This window comes from Pleurodeles waltl, chromosome 2_2 (assembly GCF_031143425.1).
Source record: "Pleurodeles waltl isolate 20211129_DDA chromosome 2_2, aPleWal1.hap1.20221129, whole genome shotgun sequence".
NCBI classification, from domain to species: Eukaryota; Metazoa; Chordata; class Amphibia; order Caudata; family Salamandridae; genus Pleurodeles; species Pleurodeles waltl.
Genome location: NC_090439.1, coordinates 242,754,242 through 242,777,089, shown reverse-complemented (window position 1 = coordinate 242,777,089; position 22,848 = coordinate 242,754,242). Strand labels below are relative to the sequence as shown.

Genomic DNA, 22,848 nt, shown 5'->3' with positions numbered 1-22,848 from the left:
CAAATTCTTTATTGCACCTCTGTTAGTGACAAGCCAGGCCCAACCACAAAGAAAATCAATGCCAGAACAGAATACCCATGTGCAGCTAGTAAAGATGTGTTTGTTGCTGCACTGATTTTACATGCTTATGCATATGTTTAAGACTGTCATGAAATCTTTGTTGTTTTCTGGAAGATCATTTGCAAACTGTTTTAGTGACTTCGACAATGATTTATAACACCTGCCTAACAAGGTAGAGGTATTTATAGTGTTCTGTGATAGAAATGCCCCTCATCTTTCTACCGAATACAGGTTCCTACTCTGTCTGGTGGGACAGTAGATAAAAGAGCAATAGCATTCTATTTTCTCATGCAGCCAATTACTGAATCTCGTGGCAGATTCGTCCTAGGAGGGTCCTGTTCAGGAATCATTTCTTTTAGGGCCATATGTACGAACGCATTTTCCCCTTTGGCACAGAATGGGGAAAACCCTACTCTAGAAGGAGCTGCTTGTGTTAAGGTGGCTTTTAGTAATAGTACTAGGGCAGGTTCAATTAGGACCAGGATAAACAGGAAGCTAGGTTATTGGTGATGGCTTTCGGTGAACTGTTTTAAAGATCAAAGTGGTTGAGATTACTGCTAGCAAGGGGATGCTTACCTTATTAACTTATATAATAAAGACCTATCAAAATATACTGTTGTCAACATGAGAAATACTCCATAGGGGAGAGTCCAACAACAGACAAATATCTACATCTAGAAGATAAAAAGTCCGGAAAGAAAAGGAGCAAGAGCATAGATCTATATCATTCTATAATAGCACTTGAAGAGGTATGTCTGGAGTGAAGAGCATAAGTTACTAAACTTTGATAATTCTTCTGGTCAATACTGAAACCGCAGCGTTCTCACCTAAGAATACTCTTGCGGTGCAACAGTGGAGCTAGAAGTCTTCTCAGACATTGCTCCCAAAGGCTAATAGGTGGCACCATGCAGTTTCACATAGACTGCACCGAACCTGAAGTGATGGAGTGGTGCTGCATAAAAGCTTAACCAGTGTGATGACAGATTATTGCTGGTCCTTCCACACCCTCAGATGTGGCGCTTAAGCAATTGATAGCACTTGTATGCAGATTCCTAACTAGAGACTTTCTTAAAAGAGGTTACTCCAGAACGGGGAAGTGGGAGGACAGTGAGGAATCTGTAGTCTCATTAGAAATAGTGTTACCGAAGTTAAGTGGCTTGTTCTTCTGATAGATATGTATACTTGCAGCTTTGTCTTGGAGAACCAAGCATGCAAGATGTCCTTAACCACCAGATCTGGCAGTCAAAGCAGTAGTGCTTTGTGAATCATGTATTGACCACACTTTGCAGCAAAGGACAGGCACACAACATGACAAAGCAGTGATTGCAGCCTTGTCCCTGGTGGAAGGGGCTCTGACAGTCTGATCGCTATTTTATTGCCGTTAAGCAAATCTTAGCGGAGGACTGTTTTGAGATATTGTCTGCTTCTGCACAACCTTGCTCTTCTTCACCTTGGAGAACCCGACAAAGCTGATCGTCCACCCAAGTCTCTCTGGCATTATCAATGTTTAAAAAAAAGATAAGAAAAAAAAGGACCCTTTTGGTGTCCAAACAATGGACTGTCTTGAGGGATGAGGCAAGGCACAGGAGGTAGGGAGCCTGATGGCTTGTTCAATATGTACTCGCATCACACCTTTGGTAGTAATGCAGCAAGAGTCCTTAACACAAATTCCCCCAAAAAAAGTTAGCATAGAAGGCTGGAATGAAAGGGCCTACAGTTCACTCATCCATCATGCAGATGTTACTGCAAACAGGAAACCTGTTTTAAGGACAAGTAGGCTCAATGGCCAACTGTGCATTGGTTCGAATAGGGTACACATTAGAAATAAGAGAATCTGACTGAGTCCCACTGTGTCATCACCAAGTGCTTGAGTGTATTTGTAAACCTTTTAGAAAAATCACAATTGATCAATGACTTGAACAATCATGTTTGAGCTGGCAAACGTTAAAAGGCCAAAACCAACAGGTAACCCTTAACTAAGCCCAGAGCAACTCCATGTCGGGCTAAAAAGTCCAAAGTAACATCTGACAGTTTTGCCTGCAACAGGTCCAACTGATGGTCACTGTACAAAGTGATACTTGTTTCAGCATCCAGCACACCAAGATTTGTTTTTTAAGGACATCTGGCTTCTAAGATGACTGCTCAGGCTCAAGCACAAGACCATGCCCTGCTGTTGCAAACAGAAGTTTCCAAAGTTGCACGCTGATCAGAGGACAGATGCTCAAGCCCATGAATTCTGGGTACCACACTCACTTGATTCAATGTGGAGCCACTAGAATAACTTGGACATGGTTGGGATTTTCACAATGCTAGACAAAAGAGGTAGCAGTGGGAAGGCATACAGGAGTCCTGTGCTGCATTCTAGGCAGAATGAGCCACATAAGACTTCTTGGGAACACCAGAGTGCAAAAGTGCCAAAGCGAAAGCCAGGGCTCTCCCCACTGTTGAAGGTGCCCTGTGCTACGTCTAGGTATGAATGCATTTGTGAGCCACCAGGCACCATCAGTGGAATTCTTCCACTCTGGTGGTTGATACCTGACCAGATGGTGAACCACCAGAAAGATCCCCTAATTCCACCAGTTCCAGAGGCACAGGACCCCATCCTGCTTGTTTCAGTATCACATTGAAAGTGGTGTCCACAAGAAACCAAACCAGCTGGCCCACCAGTGTCAGCATGGAAGTCCATCAACACAAGCAAATCACCTACAGCTCCACAAGATATATGTAGAAGCAGGGCTCTACCAGAGACCAAAGGTCTCGGATACCCATCACTCCTAGCATTATGTCCAACCTAGTGGTGATGTGTCACCTCACCACAGTCAATTAAGGGTGGTGTAGGAAGAGGGATCTGCCACTAGTCTAACTGGTCGAGCAGCCACCACTTCAGATCTTTTGCAGTCTCCTCTCACACTGTAATAAAAACTAGACACATTCCCCTAATGCTAGGCCCAGTAAGGCTTCAGATCCCACTACAAGGCCTGCACATTCTATTGGTACGGTTGATCAACAGATCGAGAAGCCTCAGAAAATTCAACAAGGAGTTGAATGTCCACCTCAGAATCTTTGGTACAAGCAATGCACGTGGTTAGGCAGGGTGATGTTCTGCCCGACATGTACCAGTGTGGCTAACTTTGGCAAAAAGGATGCACTGGTTCTAATCAACTCAGCTTGGAAAAATGAAGTGAAGGGAGGGTTAACTAAAAGTCCTTGTAGTTCAGTAACCCTCCTTGCAGGTGCTATATTCACAAGGAAGACATTTTTGGTAATGAAGAACTGAATGGAACAGCTGTGCATCAGCTCAAAAGGTGAAAACATGAGAAAAGTCAGAACTAGATTTAAGTTTTACTGTGGCATAATGAAGGGCATAGGAGGAAACATGCTCTAAACCTTTAAGGAATCTAGTCACAATAGGTTTTCAACAACTGCAGAAATGTGGAAATGGCAGCAAAATACCCCTTAACTGTTCCCACAGCAAAGCCTTGCTGTGCCAGGTATAGAACAAACTAGAGAACTTCAGACAAGAGAGAGGACAGAATCAACGTATTTAGATAGTTACCAAGGCATTCATTCGTTCCATCAGCAGGCGAAAATCCTTCAAGTGGACGACTGGACAACCAGAAGACATACCTTCAGGGTGAAAATAGAATACAAATATTGGCTTCAATCTTCACTCATGAAAGTGATGGACAGGTTCAGGAGCCTGCCTTGTTGATTTAACAGAATATCCTCCCTAAGTGGCAGCCTGACAGGATAGTTGTTCAGGTACTATTCTCTGTGCCCCGTCGGGAACCACTAGAACGACTTGGGCAGAGTCATACTTTATCTTCTTGAGACATCTGGACAGAAGTATCACAGTCCTGAGCTTCACCTGAGATGAAATGAGTCTGCGAGTGAGCGGCCTTGGAAATTACAGCACACAGCAGTGCTGACACTGCACATTTTCAGCAGGGGTGGATAAATCTAACAAAGGCTATCCCAATCGCAGAAGAAAATGCACTCCCCCCGGATGGAGATGCCGTTTATGATTCACTAAGTATATGGCAGTGTGCTCAGGCGTTCAGACAGCCTGTCAGATACTGAAGTACCAGAATATGTTCTGAAGTTCCAATCATATCCAGAAAAGCAGGGCCTCTTGACAAAGGGTCCATGGCACAACCCTACTTGTTGCAACATATGGTGCTGTCCATGAACACCTGAACTAGCCTTCCCTTAAACAAAGGAAAAAAGGTTTTCAATGCTGGTAGAGAACAGTCCTCTGACCTCCAGCTTTCCCAGGTGGCCGCCCCAATCCAGAAGTGATGCACCCCCATCACTACTGTGAGCTCTGGGTGTGGAGAAGAGAAGTCTGCTGCTGACCTAATTGCATTCCGTGAACCACCACTGCAGGTGTTTAGCAGTACCCTCTCTTATCTGGACCAGATCAGAGAAGCTTCTGATGCTGTGCCCACTGGTTCTTCAAATCCTAATGCAGAGCCTGCATATTCCAACAGCCATGTTTTACCAACAGGATGAAAAAAAGACGCTGAGGCCCAATAGCCTCAGTCTCTCCAGGATAGAAGCTGAAACATCGATATAGTCCAAGTATACCGGATTTACTGCTCTGGAGGATAAACGTGCACTGTATTCAGAACCACTCCAATGAAAGGGAAGACTGAGAGCCAGGTGTGACTTCAGCACGTTGATAGTGAACCCCAGCAACTGCAGGCAGTCCGCTGTAGTCTGGAGATGGTATAGGATTGCAGGGGGGGGGGGGGGGGGGGGGGGGGCACCTTCAAAAGCCAATTGTCCAGATATGGGAAGACTTCAATCCCTGACCTCCCACCACCATCACCTCAGTGAACACCCAAGGACCACTGATAAAGTCAAAAGGGAACACATTTAACTGATAGTGTTACTGGTCCACTGTGAATCATAGGTAATGCCTGGGAGCAGGCAGAACGGAATGTGGAAATACATGATACCATCTAGTATCCAGCCAAGGTGAGCATCTTGAATTTGTCCTTTTCCATGAAGTAATGATGGCGCAGATCTAGAATAGGATGGAGACCATCTTTCGGCACCAGTAAATAGCAAGAATAGTAACAACCTACTTCTGATGCTGGTATTTTCTCAATGGCTCTTTGGCCAGAAGAGCCATTACTTTCCACTGCAAGAGCGCAAGGTGGTCCTCCGCCAGCCTATCGGGGGAAGGAGGAAGTGGTGTAAGTCTGTTGGGAGGTCATAACACCGTTGGACAATCTGAAGCACCCAATTTTCTGAAGTGACCCCCGCCACTGGGGCAGATGCTGTCAGATTCTGCCACTAACCGTACTCTGATGCTGTATCAAGGGCATATTAAAGAGGCTTTGAAAGTGTGGCTGCTGGAGAATGGGGAGTATTTGGTCAAACCTCTTTGGGCTCCATGAGGCTTGTGGGAGCTGCATCCGCACCCATGAAAGCAGTGTGCCAGCTGGCCGTGGTGGCTATAAGGAAATGGACAGTACTGATAGCTCTATAGTAGCTCGGAAAGGGTGGAAGGCATGAAGTGGCTGTCAGGGGTCCACAGTGAGCTCCAACAACCTACATTGGCCCTACAGCCCTCAAATCTCTCCAAGGAAGAAATCACCTGATCGCCAAAGAGGGGAGACCCATCAAAGGGCATATTCTTAACTGATGCCAAGATATCTTGTGAAAAGCCAGTATTCCTAAACTAGGTGTGACGCTGGAGCACCACCACAGAAGCAATGCCCAATGAGTAGTTCATATCCAACCTGCATTGATTGTAAACTTCACTGCACCTCTTCATTCAGCAATATCCTGGGAGAGTATGGTCCAGGTCACATCCGGAACCATAGGCAGCACTTGTGCAACTGTATTGTACATAGTAAGGCAACAGCCCAATAAGCATGAGGTGCTCACAGACAGCAGTGCCAGGCTGGCACAAGAGAAAATCCTCTTACCGAAAGTATCCAGCCTCTTGATTTACCTATCTGGTGGTGTGGTAGGGAATGCGCCGGGCTGAAGCACCTCTGACAATGATCCGGATCTCAATCATGGGCAGCCTTTGGTCTAGGAGCGAAGCAATCCTCTGGAACATCACAAAAGAAGACCCTTACTTGATAGCCACTGTGGGAGGAAAGAGGAAGTACAGTGACTAGTGAGGTGTCCAGACCACTGACAACAGTTAGGTCTTCATAACAGTTTTCATTGCCAACTGACTGCTAGGGGATCAGTATAAGTATTCTCAAATCCCCTCCATTTATGTAACTCAGCAGGTTTTACAGTGAAATAGGCTTACATAGTCAATTCAGTCTCTGTGGATCTGGCTGATGGTAGTCTGGGCTCTGTATCGAAGGTGGGAATAGAGATTGGTTTGGTGATACCAAGAATGGCATCACTATAAATATCCCCAGAGAAGATTGCGAAGCTGAGGCAGATCCAGATCCATCAACGAATCCTGAGGGTTTGACGGGTGCGGAGGGTGGACCTGCAGATGGACCCCCCAATTTAAGACCCTCCCAAATCCATGGGGCTTCAGGGCCCTTCCTGAGGGTTTTAGCAGCCCAAAGATGAGGCTCATGGCTTCAAAAAATTCCAAGTTTGACAGAGGTTGCTCTGGCAAATTTGGGGAAAAACAGCAGTTCCAAATTCTGATAACTGCTGCACAGAAACAACCTGAGAACAGAACCCAGATTTGTGGTGGTGTTCTCTCGCGCTGTCCAAAGAAAGGAAGTGATACAAAGTTGAACGCGTTTTCTTGGACATTTTCTTATAATAACAAAGTATGGGAGTGTGATGAGGACGGAACAGTGACTACAGGAGTGGTCCCGAAACCTCCCACACAAACAGGACCTGGAGTGGCCTGGAGTCTCACGGCAAGTGACCAAGAGCATCTCCCGCTCTCAGATAGCCTTGGGAGACATGGTCCTGCACTCCACACAGCTCGAGGTCATGGTATCTCTCCAGGCACCACAGAAACACCAAGTAGCAGGGGTGGGGGCCTCAGTCAACCACATCTGTCAATGACAGGCTCTACTGGCGGCTTTTTCCCCGGGACATCTTCCAGAAAAGGGCACACTAGCCATCGACAAAATGTCAAAAGAATCCAGTTAAAAAGGGACAGAGGAGAGATTGTCCAGCTCTGCACTGAAGGAACAATAAAGAAGGCACTGAACTGCGTGCACTACAGACAATACTTAAGACTATCTGCTAAAGCATTGGAGTAGCAGCCAAGATGGGAGCTGGCACTCACTGAAGGCAGAGCAAAGCCTGCTTGCCAAAAGTTTGTTTTGTTTGACTAGTGATCAGATGGAGCAGTGGGGAAGGCATTGGGATTTACCTTGCTGGTGGATGCTTGAACAAACTATGGAATAGGATAGTTAAGAAATGCAGGTTTGCCTGGGAAAGAAGCTGAACAATCTGCAGATTAATTGATGGCCCAGAACACAGTTATGCCCTGGTACCCAGAAGGGTCTCTGTAAAGTTTACACTAAATGGCAAAAGGTTCTGTAGCTGTGTGCTTAGAATGGAACACTTCTATCAAAGTGTGAAGTTGTAGGTCCAGTCTTTCTGCTGTCCAGCAAACAGCAAAAGGAGTAATTTTCCTCAAAGATACAGCCAGAAGGCAAGACAAGGCCAATATCTGGAGAAGTATCCAGGCCACTGGCATCTTATGGTTTTTAAAACTAATAGCTTTACTCCTACTGAGAGACAAAACTGCACATTTATCAAAGCAATCATTGACCAAATTGGTGCTGAAAAGACTGGAAAGTCTGAGCCTCAACTGCCTGTTGACTATGTTCCAGTAGTAACCAGGTGCAGACTTTGCTGAGGTCATGTTGTACTCTTCTCAAAGTCTGAACACAAAGTATTCTACAGAATCTTCCTCTAGCATTAATGCAAAGGGAACACGTGTAGAGGGGGCGCCAGACCCAAAGTTGGAATCCAATGAGGGTGCAAGGGGCACGGACAGCACAGAGGATTGACCCCGCTGGCAGAATTCTGACTGGAGGCCCCTGTGGATTCTTGAGGCCCAAAGGCACACCCAATGTGTACTGGTAAACTGACAGAAATGTGCGGCATAACCTCCCTAGAGACATTTACTTGCTATATCAATGAACCCAGAAATTCTGGGCGCACTACGACTAATCTGGTGTAATGGAGATCGAGACTGAAGGACACAAATGCCTGCACGCCCTCTGACATACGAAAGCGTTAGTGAGGAAAGCCACTATATGGTATGGCTATGAGAACTCAGCCTGTAATAAACTCACTACCTGTACTGGGTCCGGTCATATTAGCTTGGAAAATCTTAGCTCAACCCTGTGTAGCTGCTGCTCTCAGCAGCTAGCATTTTATCAAAGGAATAAGTGTACCAAAACAGTTGAACAAGAAATAAAGACAAAAAATAAAAATAAAAAATAAGACATCAACTCTACAAAAAATAGATTGTATTTTCATTTTCAAAACGAAACCTCAATGACCAGAGGGTTCGGAGATATGAATTTTTTCACTATCAATAAACCACTGCTTTTTCATTCAACGCAATAAATCATTGAAATGGACGTGGTCTTTCAAACTCTGCTAACTTCAGAAAGCTTTTAAGTTGTAAACTACTACTTCGGCCCACTTTGGGGGACCAACTCAGATTAGCAGATAGTGAAAGAGGCCAAAAGGGCTTGGATGACCAGTTCCAGGATCAATGGGTGAACCACCATAGATATAGGAGTGGTCCTGATGCAATTGCTAAAGGAAGCTGATCCAGTGATAGGGGTGTTACTGTTACACAATAGTCCATAAAGTGGATCAACTTTGTCCACAGGAGGTTAATGTCTCTCAAAGTCCAGTTGAAGTCCAGCCAAAAAACAAAAGCTGCTACCTGTCTCCATTCATAGTGAAACTGAATGGTTACTTGGCAGTAGTAGTTTTGCAGCCTAAAGAATTTTCTGGATTCACAAGCTGTGCATTCCACCATTTAGCGGTTGGTCTGGATTTGTCAGTCTTTTTTGGGAGTCGACAACCATCAAATGGCACCCCAGAGGTTCCTGTACATGGTAGCCACCTTCAGAGTCTCTCCTTCTCTTTTTTACCACAGTTTCTTTATATTTGACATCTTTCCCACTGGTTTGTCTTGGTCTCATTTTTGGGAGGTTGATGGGTTCATGTCAATCTAGAAAACTCTTCAGGCTGCAGAACTACTCCTACTAGTAGGCAATCAGTTTTGCAGCATGAAACCTTTAATGGAGTCACAGGATGTGCATTATGTAGCAGTTGCTCTCCCTTGGGTTGGTTAAGATGAAATGAGCACGCAGAGGTTCTGTAGTATCATCTGTCCCACTTGGGCTTCTTTATTCATTTGTATGTCCACACAAAGCTTTGTGAATGTGTGGGGCTGCCCATGTTGCTGATGCGCTGATGGTGTCTATGGATACATTTGCCATGAATGCTGGTGTTGCGCCCTTATTTCTTGATAAGTGTGCTTTAGGGCGATGCTGTAGACATTTGCCAGCTGAGGTGTAGCATGTTTGTATTGTCTCAATGATCCATCATGTAGTTCCCTTTGTGACAGGTGACCTCTTGCTGGACAGGACATGGAACGAAGAGTTGGCTGTCCTTGCAAAACTGTTTGGTTTCCTCTAGGTAATAAATCAGCACTCTTCTTACATCAAGAATATGTAATGTTTTTCCAGTTGTGTCTGTGGATTCTTAAAGAATACTGGCAACTGGATGTTTTGATTGACAATAATTTGCTCACCACCTTAGGTAGGAATTGAGGATTTGTCATAAAGACTACCTTGTCCTCATGAAGTTGCATGTTCCTATATAGCTAGAGATTGAAGCTTGGTTACTCTTCATAGCGATGTGACTATCAGAAAAGTGTTTTATGTGGTAAACCAGAGCTCTGCTTTGTGCACAGGATGACATGGTTTCATCAATTGTTTTAATACCGAGTTCAAGCTCCACACTGGGGCTGGTGCTTTCTTTTTGCCATGAACAAGCGTTTACAAAGAGATCCCTGTTGTAGGCCACAATTGCTGTCAAATGTACTTTGAGAGATGAGTAGTTAAATCCGCTGTCCAGCAGGTGTCTAACATAGGTTATCACTGTCTAGATATTATCTCCAAAGCATCATTCTTTGTGCACCTGGAGAGGTACCTTTACCATTTTCATGTGTAGCATTGTCTTGTTGTGGCTTTCTAGCATCCTTCAGTGTTACCAGGGTCCTAGGTTGACAGTTTAGTTGTCACTATTCTATGTAGTCAGGCACCATGCTGTTAGAGTGTTGCAAGGTGGAACACTACCTTTTTGCACTGTGAGCAGGACTTGCTCCACCTTGATCATGTGTCCTTTGGACAGCTCAAGTAGATTTGAGTACCAGGTTTGTCTGACCCACTGTGGGGCTATTAGGATGAGATTTGTCCTTGGTTGCCTGGCCATCTCCAATACTTTTGGCATATTGGGGGGATTGGGGGGGGGGGCGAATATGAGTAAAGGTGTAGGCACATCTCTTTGACCAGTTTACTGACAGGGCATTCCCTTCTGACTGGTGGTGTTGAAACCTGGAGGTGAAGAGTTGGCATTTTCAGTTTTCTGCTGATGCGAACAGGTTGTTGGTGTGCCCCAAATCCTTAAGATTTTTTTTCTAAGTTTCCTAGTTTGAACTCCCATTCGTGTGAGCTGCTTTCCTGTTTGCTCAGCCTATCTGCCTCTTGTCTTTCCCTGGTAGGTGGCCTGTTTGCAAGTTGATCCCTTGTGGTATTGCCCATTTCCATGTCTATAGTGCTAGTTGCGTAGGGTAAAAGACCTTGTGCCCCTTTGTTTGTTCATGTTGCCATAGTCTGTTTGGATTAGTACAATTTCCCTTGGTGTGTTTGAAAGGCTTTTAGGGCTAGCAGCACTGTCTTCATCTTGTTTTTTGCATCCGCCTTGTTCCACTGGCCCCAAAAACTCAAGTTGCCAGTGTGTGCGCCCCATCCCTTGTGAGGCATCTGTTGTGAAGGTAACCAATTGAGTTGTCTTAGGTTTCCCCTTGGTTATGTCTTTGGATGCCCACCATTGTATCGCCCTCTGTATTCTGTCACAATCACTAGATCCTCTCAACTCATGGTGGCTGGTGACCAACTGTTGCTTAACCATTCCTGGAATGGGCACATGGAGTCTCATATGGGTTATGAGGGAAATGCATGATGCCATAGTGCCCATTAGTTTCATGACTGCCATCACTGCCAGAGATTGCCCTGTCTGGTACAGAAGTGTTTACTCTGTGATTACATGTACACTCTTCTGAGTAGGGTATGTGCATGCTTTTGTTGCATCTAGTTTTGTTCCTAGGAAGATCATTTCCAATGGTGGTTCTGGGGGTAATTTCTTGTGGTTTATGCAGAACCCCAGTTTTTGTAGGGTTGTGATCACGGAGTATCCCTTTACCATTTCTCCTTTGTATGTGCTTTCATGAGCCAGTCATCCAGGAAGGGGTATACATTAATTCCATTTCTTCTTAGGAAGGCTGTAACTGTTGCCAGGCATCTTGCAAAATCCCTTGGTGCTGACTTTGTTCCAAAGGGGTAAGACCTTGAACTGTTAGTGAACCTTTGAGTACGAACCTGAGGTACTTTATGTGCTTGATTCATGGTTATGTGCCGGTAGGCATCTTAAGCCTATGGCTGCCATGTAGTCCCTTTTTGTAGAAGTGGGTTGACCTCTTGTAGTGTTTTCATTTGAAATGTTGCTGCAGATGAATTTGTTGATGAATCTGAGGTCCAGGATTGGTCTGTGTGTGAAGTCGTGTTTTGGCACCAGAAAGTAATGGGAGTAGCCTCCCTTGTTGAACTCTTTGGGATTCTTTCTATTGCAGGGTTGTATAGGAGTTTTAACCTTCTTTCTTAATTTTACAAGCTTTCAAGATACATTTTTTCTTTTGGTGGTCTTGGTATTAGGGGGCTTGTTAGACGTATACAGTAACTGGTTTAACATGTTTAAAACCCACTTGTCAGTTAATGTTTGCACATTATTGTGGGCAATATGCTAGTCTACCTCCCACCAGTGCTGCGTGTGGGTCTGAGGCTGAATTTGAGTCACTGAAGTTCCTCCACCTCTTCTGGGGGCTTAGCCTCTGGCCCTCCCTCTACAATGAAAGGGCTATCTTGCAGGGTGTTGCCATTGCTGGTATCCATATTACTGGCAAGCCTGTTGTGTAGTGCTTTGGCCTTGTTGCTGTCCCGTTGAGAAGTCCCCTTCCTGAGGGTCCTCTGAGTGCCTCTCGTCTCCTGAAAGTACCCCTGTATTGTAGAGCACCCATCGCCTTAACCGCCCCGTTGTCCTTTATTTGTTGCAAGGACTCATTTACAGAGGCCTGGACTTCAGGTTTAAAGCCTGAGATCCTGAGCCAGGCATGTCTTCTGCCCATACACATTTGTCTGCTAGCAGTATGTGCTGCCTCTAATGCTGATTTTAAACAAGTGTTGGCAATATTTTTCCCTTCCTGAATAATCGCCTTGTCTGTCCTACCCTGTTCTGGGAGTTTTTTTTTTTTCATTAGCTCCTCTATTGTCCCATTGTTGGTGGCCATATCTATTGCAGGACATTATAATTGGCTTTACGCCATTGTGTTGATTCTCTTTATTTTCATCCCTACCATGTCCAGTTTTGCTTTTCTTCCCTGGAGGTGGATCTGTGGAGGTATTTGGCATTACTCACCTTTAGGCCATAGTGACAATGATCGAGTATGCCACGGAGTTTCCTTCTTTGTATATGGGATTCTTTGAAGGTTTGTACTACTGTTACGCCTTTACTGGAGGCTGGCTCTCTGAAAGTTTGCTTGTCTTGGTCCAGTATGCTAGGTAGCATAGGACGATACAGGTTTCACTTACTTGTTGGCTTAAGGGTTTCTAGGAGGAAGCAATTGTCTCCTTTCTCCTCCTCCAAGGGTACTCCATACATTTTTCACAGCTTGTTTGATGAGGCAATGTAGAAAGTGATGTCTGGAGGCAAAAGCCTCAAGGTGTGTTGGTCAAACTGTTCTGGGCTCTGTTTCGAGGCCATTCCACTCTTCCTAGAAAACCCCCAAAGCTTCCTCCTCTTCAGGGTCATAGAAGTATTACTCCATCTCTCTTGCCCATGTGGTTCTGCTGTGGCAGGGCTTCTAATGCGGTCTCTTCCTCTGACATCTGCAGTCATGGAGGGCTTGCTTGGGATTCTGAATTCCTTCAGCACCTTGTCAAGCTCCTTGCACTGAAGTGTCACCATTTCAGCTTCCAGCCTTCGCCTTTTCTTTTCCACCGCCAAAGCCTTTTCAACATCCTGTGTTGAGGATGCTCTTTTAAAGCAGTCTGCCTCCTCAAACTTTTAGGGGCTCTTTCAAGGGTTCTCGCTATGCAGTGGGGTTTGTCTGTTTCACCTTTCTGCCTTCATCAGTCTTCTGCTGGGATCCGTAGTCCACTTTGTTTAACGTCTGGCCCTCCATCACGGTTTTCTTGGGTGTCTGGGCTGTCTGTGTAACTTCTCAGGAAACCGGGTCTCCAAGGGTTTCAGCAGTCTTTTTACCTTCTCAGCACCCTGCGCCAATTATTTTCATCACAGGTTTCCTTTCCGCATCCCCTTTGAGGATTTCTATGTCAGATCCCACGGGAATTGATTCCACACCTCCCGCTTATTCTTTGCCCTCGCTGGTGAGGCCTAGGTCCTTCAGGGGCCATTGTGGTTTTTGGCTGAACATTGATTTGTGTTCTGTGTTTGATGAGCCTTCGGCACAAATGTTGCGCAGGCCTCAATCCTTGTCCCCGTTGTCCTTCAGCAGGAAGAGGTTGTAGACTTTGTGTAAGTCACACTGCGAATTTGTGATGCAGTTCCGGCAAAAATTAAAAGGGGTGTTCTCCATGACACCTACACCTTGCTTCATTCACAGGCCACGTGGAGAAATCTAGTGGGGTCCTCTGTCGGGTGATTGGGAGGGAGGGGGAAGGATCCCATTCTCTTGCTTTCTTCTATCTTTTGGTGATTTTTTTTTTTTTCCGAAAAACTTCTGTTTTACTTTGGATTATTCAGCGTGGTTGGTGAAAACTTCAGAGCTTCTCCCTATGCTTCCTGACCCAACGGCATAAAAAAGAATCTGAAGATGGCTACCATACACAGGAACTTCAGGGGCACCATCTAATATAAGACAGGGGACATACCAAGCACGAAATGGTGGTAGACTATTCACAAAAGAAAACAACGAAGAAAAAAAAACTGAACACTGTATCATGGCCAGTACGATAGGCACTAACACCTTGAGCAACAAAGTGGCTACCTACAGAAATTGCCACTAGTGGAAAAGTTACATTAAATTCAACTAGAACATCAAGTCTCATAACATAGTAATTCTTTTGATACCATGAAGTATGATAGTGAGCAGTGCCAATCAGAAGGTAGCACTGCGGAGTTGTCAGCGTGTAACTGTACTCTCCAGTGGGCAACCAACCTTCCCACAGAAAAATTAAAATGCTGGGTTTTTACTGGAAATGTAACGTTACAAACTGCATGTCATACTGTTTTTTTTTTTTAAAAACAATGCAACCACCCCTTTAGGGCTTAGGCCTGGCTTAGGGGGTGGCATACTAAAAAGGAAATAGTGGCCTTTGCCAAGGCTTTAAATGGCAAAGCCCATTAACCGTTTAACTGCTCAGCCAGCAGGCTAGGAGCCACACTTTGTACTGTCATACTTGTGGTGGCACAATAAGTGCTGCAGTCAACAACAGACTAACTTACAGGCCCCTGTGTACCCTTGCTACCATACAACAGGAAATTATAATTAAGGTAAATGATGACAATTGGGAGTGAACAATCAGACAGACCTTTTAAGAATCAGAGTATTGGCACGGAGGTCTGCTATCGAAATAGTAAATCAGTCCAAAAACTTGGGGGTTATCATGCAAAAAGAGGCATTTCCTTAGTTAATTAAAAAATAGGTTTCGAAATCCTTGTGTGCTAGGCTTACCATAAATTATGAGTATCAGTGAATTCTATGATGAACAGCAACTTCCCATGCTCACGCCTTATGGAGAATGATCATTTCTTGGATTAAGAGTCACAGAACGGTCATACACGGTCTGCAGCCTAGCTCGGTCAGCTGTGTCCAAGAATGCTTTAGAAGGCAATGGAGCCAGTAGACCTGCACTATGCCTTCGCTGTCAAATGACTTTTCCAAGTCTAACTAGGCCTAGATGCAGGATCTGGTCTGTCTAAATTATACTTTAGAGGGGGAGGCACTTGCACGTTTTAGGAAAGTGATAGTCACTATGAAAGCTACTTTCCATGAAAGGAACTGTAACTGACATGAATGCATTAGCTGGAAAGGTGGACCCATGATCCTAGTAAAAACATTAAGATGCCAGGATGGTGCTGGAGGTACACTGGGTGGAATTAATTAAAGGCATTGCCATTATCCTGAAGAGAGGTGTTTTGTCTGTTTTGGAGCTATTCACCTATAGCTACTAAAAAGTTGAATAAATAAATATGCAAATTTTGTTTGCTCCAAATAAACAATGTCTTGATTTGAATCTTTGAGTGGGTCAATGTGTTTAGGCTGACAGTACCATAGAAAACGTTTCCATTTTGCAACATAACACCATCTAGTTGTAGGTTTACATGCTTCTCTTAAAATGCCCATACATTCTGGCAGTAGTTTTAAGTAACCAAACTGACTTCAGGAGCAATATCGCAAGGCTGAGAGATTTGGGGTCTGGATGCCTTATCTGTCCTTGATTCTGAGTAAGAAGGACCAGTCTGTCAGGGAGCATCTCGTGCGGAACTAGTGACAAAGCATTACAAACTAAGGTTGGCGTGCCCATGTGGTAGCTACAAGTATCATAGTGAGGTTTGCCTCAATTTGTGAGCTAGAGACGGGATGAGAGGGAGAGGCAGAAAAGCGTAAGCAAATATCCCTGACTAATTCACCCATAGAGCATTGCACTTGGACTGAGGTTGTGGTTATCTGGCTGCAAAACTTTGGCATTTCGGGTCTAAAACGGGCCGCCCCTTGAAAAAGGTTGGTGGAATGCAGAGCACAGTGAGTCGAAGTCCAACAACATTAGATCTTCCAGATGACTCAGACCAATAAAGAGACAGGCACTGCTGTAGGGGACACATGTGAAGTCTGGAATGACATAAGATGGCAATGCAAGACACCATAATTCATAATAGCCGCATCAGTTTTCACTTTAAATGTGGTCACCTTGTAACTGGGAAATCAAGGTTTGAAAAGTTTGAATCCAAGCTGGACTTGGATACGCTAACCCTACCTGCACATTGAGTACTGCTCCTATATGAGGTTGCATCTGCAAAGGTTGAAGATGGGATATTTGAAAGTTGATCATGAATCCCCGAGTGTGAAGGAGATCCACTGTTAGCTGAGTGTGAGGCTGACATTATAATAACATACTGGCTTTGGTGAGCCAATCGTCCAAGTAAAGGAAGACAATGTGTCAACATCAGATATGCAGCAATTACTGCTAGGCATTTAGTTAAAACATTAGTAGTGGGTGTGACCCCCGAAAGGTAAAACCTTGAACAGGTACTGCTTTCCTGCAATTACAAATCTGATAAATTAGCGGTGTGCTGGATTGAATGAGAATATGAACATAAGCATCCTTTAGATCTAACGCCTTCATAAATCCACCTTGCTTTAACAGTGGAATGACATCTTGGAGGGTGACCATCTGGAAATTCTCTGAAAAAGCATAGATTTATAGGCCTGAGATCTACGATTTTCTTAAATGATCTGTCCTTTGGCATGAGGAAATAAATGGAGCATACTCCTGATCTTTAATTTGACAAGGGGACTGGTTCTATAGCCCCTTTCAGAAGAAGAAATTGAACCTCCTCTTTGGGAAGAGTAAGGTGTGCTTGTGAGAATTTGAGTGCGAGGGGGAATATTTGGTGGATTGGAAGTGAACTCCAGACAACCATGTTGAATAATTGAATGGAGCCACTAGCCTGTGGTGATGCATGCGTGTAGAATTATACAGCACGACTTTTCACCTGTGAGGGTATCCAGACTGTATGGGCACGGGGAGATTTACGTGATTTGTCCAGAATCACAGGATGTTGAGCCAACACACAAACCCAGATCTCCAGCTCCTGAGGTGATCATTCTGACAGCTGCGCTAAATCCTCTGACCATTGTGGGTAAACATCTTATTCTTCCCCCTAGCGGAAAGGGGTGAGGTGGTGGAAGGTGTAGGTAGTCACCGACTGGTATTGGAGGTAGATCCTCGAGAGTCAATGCCTTACCTCTACCTTTATTTGTGCCTCTTTATGATCCCCTAAAGGAACGGCTGTTAAAGTGGGAGGCTTGTTTGGTTTGGGAGGTGGAAAGGTCTGTAGACAATGGTTTGAAGCCTCCCCTGAATTCTGGCCGAACAAATTTACCATGTTTTGTAGTTCACTAGTGCCCCCACTGCTTTAGCTGCCTGACTCAGTTTTTCAAGTGTGGTAGCCACTTGTCCAAATAGGTGTTACCTATTTAATGGCATATTGAGTACTGCCTGCTATATTTCCGGCGTAAAGCCTGAACATTTAAGCCAAGCATGCCTGCGTATGATGCTTGTGTTAATACCACATGCTGCTGTATCTGTGGCATCTATCGCAAAACAAATGGAATTGTTGGTGATAGCTTGACCTTCTGCCACTTTCTAGTGCCCTTTATGTGCTTGCAAATTGGTGATAAGCCAATGATTGGTTGCCTGTGCTGCTACTCTTTTTCCTGCTGCATCAAATTTCTTAGTCTTTGTCAGGAGAGGGTGAATCTCCAGTAGACTGGCGATTAGCAGGTTTTCGTGCAGCACTGACAACAATAGAATCAGGTAGGATTTGAGCCCATATAAACCGAGGGTTTGTAGGTGCTGCTTTGTATTCTTTTTTGTATTTATTATTTTATTTTTAATAAACCCTAGGGATGATAACCCCAGAACTAACAGGTTCTTCAAAAAGGTCTTCAGCATGACTAAGCATGCCTGGTAGCATGGGATGGAATTGATTGTGTAGCTTAAGCGTGTAAAACAGGAAATCGTATTCAGTAGGGTCAGTGTATAAGTGGTCATTGTGGAATGATGCTGCCCTTGCCATCACCTGCTGATATGATGTACAATCTTCAGGTGGTGACTGCTGTGTAAGGTATAGGCATGTATCATTTGGTAATAAGGGATCTGGGTCAAATAAATCCCATGGATCTAGATCATGAGGTGCGTCACCCAGTCATCTTGCAGTGAGGGTGCACCTTGTGGTGAAGACTGTGGTATAGTAAGAGGTGTAGGAGAATGTGGACGGAAGCAAGATGAACTGGAGAATGAGAAGCCTGAGGCAGAATTAGAGCCTTGTACTTGGAGGTCTTTTTTGGGGGGAGGCGAAAGGTCCAAGGCCTATTCAAAGGTTAACTTCCTCTTTACTGGAAAAAGTTGGATGCAATGATTCTTACTGTTTTTTTGGTGTGGTGCTGGCGTTGACAGGCATCCATGACTGCTAAAATTGGTTCCACTGGTGAAGGAGTGCTGGAAGAGTGACTGGAGTCACTATGAGGCACAACCTTGTGTTCCCTAATATTCAGTACCAAAGGCTTTGGTCGATGCGAAGGGGTCGGCTCCTAATCAGATGTGGAGGCTTTCTTGGTCAGTGCCAAAGCACTCGGGTCGATTCGATCCCAAAGTTTTATGTGAACCAACCAAGTCAGAGATCAATGTCAAAGATGATGTAGTCCTGGCTATCTTCGGTGCCAGGTCGTGAGGTGGGGGCATCCAAAGGTGATTTTCCGAGCCAACAATGGCCTGAAGGCAGTAGCATTCCAGTGACCTCTTTGTGGGGCATTTTCAAAGTCTCTTTTTGGGGAGTAGGGGTTATTCTACTCAGAGGTTTAGCCAACGTCACCCCTTAACTTTCAATGTCTGATTGTCCATCTGACTCCAAGTCCTTGATGAAGGCCTCGTCTTTGTGTGGCTCCTCCTGTGCGTTCTTTCCCTAAGACACCAGGCGTGTCGTCTAGCGTTTTGGACACCATTTCCAACAGACAAGCTCTTTGGTCCCAGAGTGTCTGATTTGAGTGAAATAAACAGCAGGCATCACAACTCTGTTCATTGTAGTCCTGGGAGAGATGCAAATTTCACAACAGATGTTGGTCAGTGTGGGGAAATATAGGGTGGCATCAAGGGCAACACTGAAATAGATTATGTTCTAATAGCCCTGCTTAGTCCGATGCCACGTGGAGGAGTAGGCTCGAGATGGGCTAGAGCACCCCAAAGGCCAATGAGTCTGATCCCGGAGCTGAAATTCGGACCAACTAAGCAGAGAAAACACGATTGAGGTACAATACCGTCACTGACTGAAGACAGACGAGAATGGTTTGGAATGGACCAAGCCTAGAGAAATCTGAGCAAGAGTAACACGTCGAAACCAGAAAGCAAACAATCCAACAATGGACACGAAGCCCACGTGCAGTATCACCAAGAGGAGTCACTCCACCACGTGACTTCAAGATTCTTCTAACAAAACCTTGTAACACTCCACACCCAACACTAGACGGCAGACTCATGCAAAGCATGCGTATCTACAGCCCCGCACGCCAATGAATGTAATTTTTCACTACTATCTTTCTAACAAATGAAGAATCATTAAACGGCCCCTGTGAAAATTAATATTCATTTGATACCACGTTAGTCTGTTCAGTTGGGATTTTTGAGAATAGTGTTCAAGAAGGCAGCTTTCAACCCCTTGTGTTAACTAATGTCTCATGTCAGGATTTTATGAGACAGATTAACAAGGCCATCTTAATGACTTGTGATATGCAAAGGATTGTACATCTATCAAAATAGAGCACATTAAATGTTGATTCACCAGACAATGATAAATCTAAGTCAACAACGAAACCTAAATAAAACTACAGCTGTGATAGAGGCAGTACAATAATTATGGGCATCTCTTTTTTAAATACATTTTTAAACATGCTCCCTGCTAACACTGATAAGATAAGTGCTGAAGAATTAACAGAAATGTGTTCATTTAGTTTTAAAATTTCCATTAACTACTGCTCACAATCATGCATTATATATTATAAATGCAAGAGACCACTCTATGCTGCCTGTTATAACTCACCTCATTTCAATATCACAAATGTTCACATATACCAAGACACACAGATTTTCAAATACACTTACTGTCTCAAAATCATAAGGCTGGATCAAGGGCAATTCAGGCCCCACATCATTCACCAATGTGGAGTTTTCTTCAGTTGCAGGTTGTGATGATGATCTGGATTCATTATGAGTAACCTGCAGTTAATAGAAATTATTAGTAACCCACTAAAACCAACACATGCTACTACTAAGCAGCAACCCAAAAAGGTTCAATAATTCAGGCAAGCTCTCTTTTTAACTGTTGCTAGAGACGCTATCCTAAACAACAAGTTACTCATCTTCAGTAATGCATTATCTGGTAGAGACTAGCTGCAGATACCTTAACCTTAGAATTTCCTGGTGTCAGCTTGGAATCAAGACTTTTTTTGCTGGGCAGTACCCTGTGCGTGCCGCTGGGTGGTCTCATTCGGATCTATGTGGCGTCATCAGCATTGTTGGAGCAGTCTGATGTCACAGTCTCCTAATAAGGTACCACCCCGGCACACATACGTCAGTTCATTTTTCTCAGTAACTCCCACACCAGAAGCACAGAGCATGGATAGAACCAACAGTACATCTGTGCAAAAACAAGGGCCTGAAAGGGATAAACCCTAATCCTATTAAACAAATACCCAGAGCGGGGAGGCATGGGTGGGTGTAGGTAAGTTGCAGCTAGAGGGTCTCTACCAGATGAGTTACCAAAGTTAAGTAACTTGTCCATCTGATAGAGACTTTTAGCTGCAGAGTCCTTCCTTAGAATAGATAGATACCCAAGCCATAACCTCCTGGCAGTGGGCCGTGGATACCTCTACTACACTAAAATGTCCTGCAGCCCTGAACTGGCAAAGTGTCTGTCTTTCTGGACCTGATCATCCAGGCAGTAGTGTCTTGCAAACGTGTGCAAGGATGCCCATGTTGCTGGCTGACATCAAGAACTGGAACTGCTAGTGCAGTGGTAGCAGCCTTGCCCCTGGCGGAATGAGCCTCCAAGCTCTCGAGGGACTGCTTCTTGGCCAGTGCGAAGCAGATCTTAATGCAGAGAACAACCCAGCACGAAATGGTTAGTTTGATTGTCTGATCCTTCTTTGCTACCCCATTCCCCACAAAGAGTTGGCCATCCATCCAGAACTCGTGCCATCCAGTCAGTGGAGTCACGACTCTTCCTTAGAGGGATACAATAGAGCAAATAAGGTGGGCAGGGTGATATTCTAACCCAGATTAAATGAGGACACCACCTTGGGAAGGAAAGAGGCACTTTTTCTGAGAACCTCCTTGTCCGGCTACATAGTGAGATACAGTGTCTTAAATGACAGAGCTTGCATCTCCCTCACCCTCCTGGCAGATGTTATTGCCACTAGGAAAGATGTCTTGATAGCAAGCAGCCAGAGGGGACAGTTGTGTTAAGGCTTGAAGATAACACATGAGAAATGTGAGGACAAGATTTAAGTCCCACTGAGGCATAACAAAGGGTCTAGGGGGAAACATATGTCCAAGTCCTTTATGAAATTTATGTACAACAGGAGACCTGAAAAGTGAATGCTGATCAGGCAGCCGAAGGAACACTGTTTAGGCCGAAAGATAACCCTTGACAGTACCCAAGGCAGAACCCTAGTGGGCAAGGAATAGTATATAGAGTAGGATATCAGAAAAAGTAGCAGAAAGAGGATCAATAGATCATTCTGCATAATATACCAAAATGTTTCCAAAGGCAGTCGTGCACCATTTTAGTGCAGAACTACTGGCTGACAAAATAACTTTACAGACTTCGGGAAGAAGCTGAAAAGCCAACTGCTGCCACTCAATTTCCACACTTGAAGGTGCAGAGTTGACAGGTTTGGGTGGAGAGTCTTCCCCTGCTGCAGCAACAGAAGATCCACCCAAAGGGTCAACCTGATCAGAGGATCGATGCTCATTATCAGTTGCTCTGGATACCAAACTCTGTGCCCAGTCTGGAGCCACTGAGATTACTTGGGCCCGGTTGTTCTTGATCTTCTTGAGAAATCAAGGTAGAAGTGGTACATACAGAAAGGTGTATACACGGCCCAAACTACACTTGCAATGAAAAGCGTCACTGAGCGATTGCCACGTTAAACTCCAACGCTCAATACTGCGGTACCTGCGCGTTCTCTGTGTAGGCCAACAGATCTAACCAACGCCACTTATGAAAGGGTCCTTGCACCACCTCTGGGTGGAGGCACCAATAGTGATCTGCTAGGCATCAACTGCTGAGTTTGTCCACCCTGGCGTTCAGAGAACCTGCCAGGTGTTGAACCACCAGGGTTATGCCCTGCTGGTTCAGCCATGTCCAGGGATGCAGAGTCTCCTTACAAAGGATCCACAACCCTACACTGCCCTGCTTGTTGCAGTACCACATTGCAGAAGTGTTGTCTGAACACCTGCACCATCTTCCCTTTTACAACAGGAAGAAATGCTCTCAATGTCATTTGGATCAACTGTAGCACCAGTAAGTTGATATGGAGTTCGGATTCCGCTGGAGACAAGAGGCCTCTGATCTCCACCTCTCCCAGATGGCCACCCCTTCACAGAAGTGACATATCTGTCACTACCGTGCAATCGGGTTGGGGGAAGGGAGAAGAGTCTGCCTCTGACCCAATAGCAGTTCATTAACCACCACTGCAGGCCATTTGCAGATCCCCCAGAGATCTGAACC

General features: G+C 44.8%; 1 protein-coding gene across 2 annotated transcripts in view; it reads right to left on the bottom strand.

The window, feature by feature from the left end:
* TENT4A (terminal nucleotidyltransferase 4A) overlaps window positions 1–22,848 on the bottom strand; it is a 298,560-nt gene that overhangs the window by 64,119 nt on the left and 211,593 nt on the right. For both annotated transcript variants that reach the window (XM_069219701.1, XM_069219702.1), the window contains exon 11: window positions 20,220–20,333. In XM_069219701.1, the coding sequence (XP_069075802.1) occupies window positions 20,220–20,333 (114 nt within the window). The remainder of the gene's footprint in view (window positions 1–20,219; window positions 20,334–22,848) is intronic.